This window comes from Pagrus major, chromosome 1 (assembly GCF_040436345.1).
Source record: "Pagrus major chromosome 1, Pma_NU_1.0".
In the NCBI taxonomy this organism is placed as follows: domain Eukaryota; kingdom Metazoa; phylum Chordata; class Actinopteri; order Spariformes; family Sparidae; genus Pagrus; species Pagrus major.
In genome coordinates, this window is record NC_133215.1 from 22685042 (window position 1) to 22690033 (window position 4992).

Sequence of the window (4992 nt, forward strand, 5' to 3'; positions counted from 1 at the left end):
ACGAGGAAAAACTCCCCATGAACCTCAGAACAACCTTGAAAGGACACAGGAAGAAACCTCGGGAAAGGCAATTCAGAGAGAGATCCCCTCTCCTCGGACGGCTGGGTGTGTACACGCATTTGTTCTTGTATATTTGTGATTGGTCAGTTTTATATGCCTGAACTAATTCAACATTTTTTTTTTTTAATTGAAGAATTATTTCTTCGATTAAAGTTGGCTAACCGGAGCACCCGGAGAAAACCAGTGTGACAGTGGGCCTTGCAGATCCAGATCAGGAACAGGTACCCAGCCCAAGCTCTCTAAGAAGACGAGGAAAAACTCCCCATGAACCTCAGAACAACCTTGAAAGGACACAGGAAGAAACCTCGGGAAAGGCAATTCAGAGAGAGATCCCCTCTCCTCGGACGGCTGGGTGTGTACACGCATTTGTTCTTGTATATTTGTGATTGGTCAGTTTTACACGCCTGAACTAATGTAACTTTTTTTTTTTAATTGAAGAATTTCTTTTTCAATTAAAGTTGGTTAACCGGAGCACCCGGAGAAAACCAGTTGTAGCTCAGGGAGAGTTTTTAGTCGTCGTTCTCGGTAAATAAGCATGGACATATGCACTGGAAGAACCTCCTATACCATTTCTTCTTCTTTTTCTTCTTGCTCACGAGCTCTTCCACCTGGGACTTCATGGAGCTTTCTTTCTCCTCCCGCTCCTGCTCCTTTTCCTGCAGCATCTTGTCAGTACTGTCTGTGGACTGCATGAGGGATGTCTGCAACTCCACCTGATGTCTGATGGATCTTTCCAAAGCCTCCTTTGTTTCCTGTTGCATATCCTGCACAGTCTTCTTGAAGTCTTCTGTGGCCTGAATGAGGGATGTCCTTTCCTCCTGCCACTCCACCTGATGACTCTCCAGCTTCTGCTCGACATTACTCAGAGCAGCAACGAGGGTGCTGTTCTCGTGTTTCTGCTCTTCCAGCTGATCCTCATAGAGAGCTCTTGATTTCTCCATCTTCTCCAGCAGGGATGTTTTCTCCTGCTGCCAGCAGAGATGCTTAGTCTCCAGCAGATCCTCTGCCTTTTTAAGGGCAGATGCGATCTTCCTGGTCTCCTCTCTGTGCTCCTCAAGCTGGGCTTGATGGGAAGCCTGGGATCTTTCTACAATCTTCCCAGCCATTTCCTCTTTCTTGGCCAGCATCTGAACTTGAGCCCTCTCAAATACAAGATCGGCCTCCAGTTGTTCGGCTTTTGTGCGAGCCTCAAGCTCTGCTCTTTCTATGTCAAGGAGCTGCACCTTCAGGCTTTGAGTAGTTGTCCCAGTGTTGTGTTCAGCCAGTGCACGCAGCTGCTTTTCAGCATGGACTTCTAATTTCATGTCCTCCACTTGCTTTTTAAGGCCTGCATTCTCGGCCTTCACTTTCTCCAATTTGATCCGAATGTTGGCAATCTGGCGCTCATGGTCAGTCTGAGTGTTGTGCAGCGTCTCAGAGACCGCTTGGAGCTGTGGTTTCAGATCCTCGATCTCCTCTAACTTCAGATTCTTCAACTCATTCATCTCCTGCGATGTGTCTTGAGAGGACATGCTGGGAGAAGTCTGCACTTCAGTCTGCTCTTCAGGTTCATCGCAGAGGAGCAAGTGTCCATAATGGGAAAACAAAACTGCTGGAGGTCGAGCCTTCTCAGAGTTGTTTTCCATGTCTTCCGGCTCTGTCCTCTGCTGGGCCGCTTTGTTTTCTATGCTCGGGCTTCTATGTCTTCTCCTGGCCTGAGAACGATCTCTCCTAAAGTTTATTCCTACTTTCTTATCCTGTGAACTATCTTCCTTCTTTCTTGTTCTCCCTCTCCTACCTTTTTTTTTGTTATTCTGTGTACGTTCCATTGCGACAAAGAGATATGTGTCTGAACTAAACTGTAGTCTGAGCACAAATGTCAAATATAAAGTCATTTCTTCTACTTATAACATTTCATGTGTCTTTGATACATTTGCCTTTGATCTTCCTTTGATCTTCATCAAGCATTCTTATTGTAGAATGCTGTTGTTATTGTTGCTATAGCAACAACAACAATGCTTGTTGTTTTACAAAAACTTGATGACGTCTTTTCATTATATGTTATTTAAAAGTGTATACATTTAATTAATCTAAAATGTGTGTCTGGTGCTGTCATTTGTCATTATTAAACAATTTCACTAACCTCAGGTTTGAGACCTAAAGTAACAAACAGCGCAGAGACGTCAGAAAGTTCAGACCATCGTGTTTAACTATAAATCTTTAAATGTTAAAGTTACAGCTGAAAATGAGAGCAGAAATAAACAAGTTTGCTGATTTCACATATCTCCATAATGCAAATCAACTGAAAGTCAACCAGAAGAGACCAGAGTAACGTCATGTCATCGGGTCTATTGGATACCAGTTGTTTGAATATATGAATGAAATGATTCTGAAAATAAATGAACTCAAGTATCAGAAGTCATTTTCTGGCTATAAATGTACTTAAAGGGACATGGGGCAGGATTTGTGAAAAAATAAACATGCATTTTAAGTTTTTTAACGCTAATGGGTGATGAAGCGTTCAAAACCAAAAAGAATGAGCCCACCCACGTATCTCTCCATTGCCTTGAACAGGCTGTGTGCTGCATAATGTACTGCAATTCGGGCCCGAATTTCCCGCGCAGTCCTGCGGACGTGACGTCAGATGACGCTGAATGCGCGTCCTCAACGGGTTTCGACTTGATTACGGGAAGAAGACAAGCTTGTCTTCTTATATTTGCCGCTGCAGAAAACCTTCTTCTCTGCCACCATCCAGTCTATCATCTCTGGAAGCATCACCGCCTGGTACGGCAACTGCTGCGCCCAGGACCGGAAATCTCTCCATAGAGTGATCCGATGTGCTGAGCGCATCACTCGAACTGCATTGCCCTGCCTTCAGGACATTTACACCAGGCGGTGCAGGTCCAGAGTGACCAGGATCATGATGGACATTCACCAGCCCAACCATGAACTGTTTGTGAAACTGCAGTGTCATGGCCAGGACTGAGCATCTGAGGATTTTCTCTATTTGAATTTAAGTCTTTTATTTTATTCTCTTTTCAGTTTTGTTTTCTTATTTAAATTTTATTTTTCTGGTTGCACTACTTCTTGCAAAGTAAACGGAGTGGTTGCAATTTCATTTCACACAATGTGTCCTCATGACTTATTCAAAATTTTCCCTTCTTTTGTCTTGTGAAATAACCAGATTAAGGTCTAATCAAACAATTTTATTAAACATCTCTGACAACTGAGTCAACTGAATCAGGTGTGTTGAGGCCACTTGAACTATATTTCACATATACCTAAGCGAATAAAACCATTACGAATATAATTATATTCTTTTTGTTATTCTATTTCTTGTTATGTATTTGTACCATTATGATTTACTGATTTAGTTTATGATTTGCTATGTGATTTGAAATGCTCCCTCCAATAAAGCTACATTGAATTTGACTTTTTAGCTCAACTATGTGGTTAGCACATCGTCTGCATCCACTGATTTATTTCATGACAAAAAAGCAAACTCAGCTAAAACCTAAGGTAAATAAACTCCTTATGGCCGAGTTACCTGGAAACCTACAGACCTCTTAAAAAAACACCATTTCACACAGTTTTACTCTATTCAACCTATAAGAAAGGTCAGAGCAGACTCCATCTGCTGAGGAAACTCAGGTGCAGGGGGCACTCCTGAGGACTTTCTATGAGTCTCTGGTGGCATCAGCCATTTTCTATGGAGTAGTCTGCTGGAGCAGCAGCAGATAGGAAGAGATTTGATAAAATTATCAAGAAGGCCAGTTTCATCCTGGGATGCCCTCTTGACCCAGTGCAGGTGGTGGGAGAGAGCAGGATGATGGATAAGCTGTCATCGCCGCTGGTGAAGGAGTCCCACCCCCTGCAGGTCACTATCACAACACTGGGCAGCTCCTTCAGCGACAGACTGATACACCCTAAGTGTTTGAAGGAGAGGTATCGCAGGTCCTTCCTTCCTGCTGCTGTCAGACTCTACAATCAGCACTGCTCCCAGTAGACCTCACTGTGCAATAAAAAAATATTCATAACCCATTTCTCCTTTTGGTTTGCACTAACTGGGCAATTTTCATACTCATATTTATTATTTATTAATAATACACTGTTTATATTTGTATATATTATGTATATACAAGTCTATTTATATTTCTTTCCTTTTTGTTATATTGTTTATTTTTTATTATTATATTGAACTGTCCTTTGGCTGCTGTGATGCACAAATTTCCCTGTTTGCAGGACTAATAAAGGAATTCTGATTCTTATTGATGGACCCTGCCACCTTTGAAGCTTCAAAGTGTTCTGGGGACCATGTTTTTCTCAGCATATGTATTATTTTATGGGAAAGATAAATGTTTGCATTATTGCCTCTGAAATAATGTAGATGGCAATCACTGATTTCATTGTAACACATCATTTAATGCAGTGTATTTGAAACATGAGATGCGTTATTAATAATATAGCAAATACAACAGCAGTCTTGAATAAGTCCTATAAGCAGGAATATTGCACCTATTGATAGGATTGGGTGGTCCTAAAAAGGACCTTTGGGTTGTTGATGTCAGGATGAGTTTACTTGGAACTGGTGTACTTAGTCACGGCCTTTGTTCCCTCAGACACGGCGTGCTTGGCCAGCTCACCGGGCAGCAGCAGGCGGACGGCGGTCTGGATCTCCCTGGAGGTGATGGTGGAGCGCTTGTTGTAGTGAGCCAGGCGGGAGGCCTCACCGGCGATGCGCTCGAAGATGTCGCTCACAAAGGAGTTCATGATGCCCATGGCCTTGGAGGAGATGCCGGTGTCGGGGTGGACCTGCTTCAGCACCTTGTACACGTAGATGGCGTAGCTCTCCTTCCTGGTCTTTCTCCTCTTCTTTCCGCTCTTAGTGGCTTTAGAAACGGCTTTCTTGGAGCCCTTCTTCGGGGCCTTGGCTGGCTCTGGCATGGTCGTTTG

General features: G+C 43.1%; 1 protein-coding gene across 1 annotated transcript; it reads right to left on the minus strand.

Moving 5' to 3' along the window:
* Positions 1–4527: 4527 nt before the first annotated feature.
* Positions 4528–4992, minus strand: LOC140999663 (histone H2B 3-like). The gene has a single exon (XM_073470181.1). The coding sequence runs from the start codon at positions 4981–4983 to the stop codon at positions 4615–4617; it is 369 nt and encodes a 122-aa protein (XP_073326282.1). The 5' UTR covers positions 4984–4992; the 3' UTR covers positions 4528–4614.

Bases quoted from the DNA above. Each gene is read 5' to 3' on its own strand.
- LOC140999663 (XM_073470181.1), bottom strand. From the start codon at position 4,983: ATGCCAGAGCCAGCCAAGGCCCCGAAGAAGGGCTCCAAGAAAGCCGTT.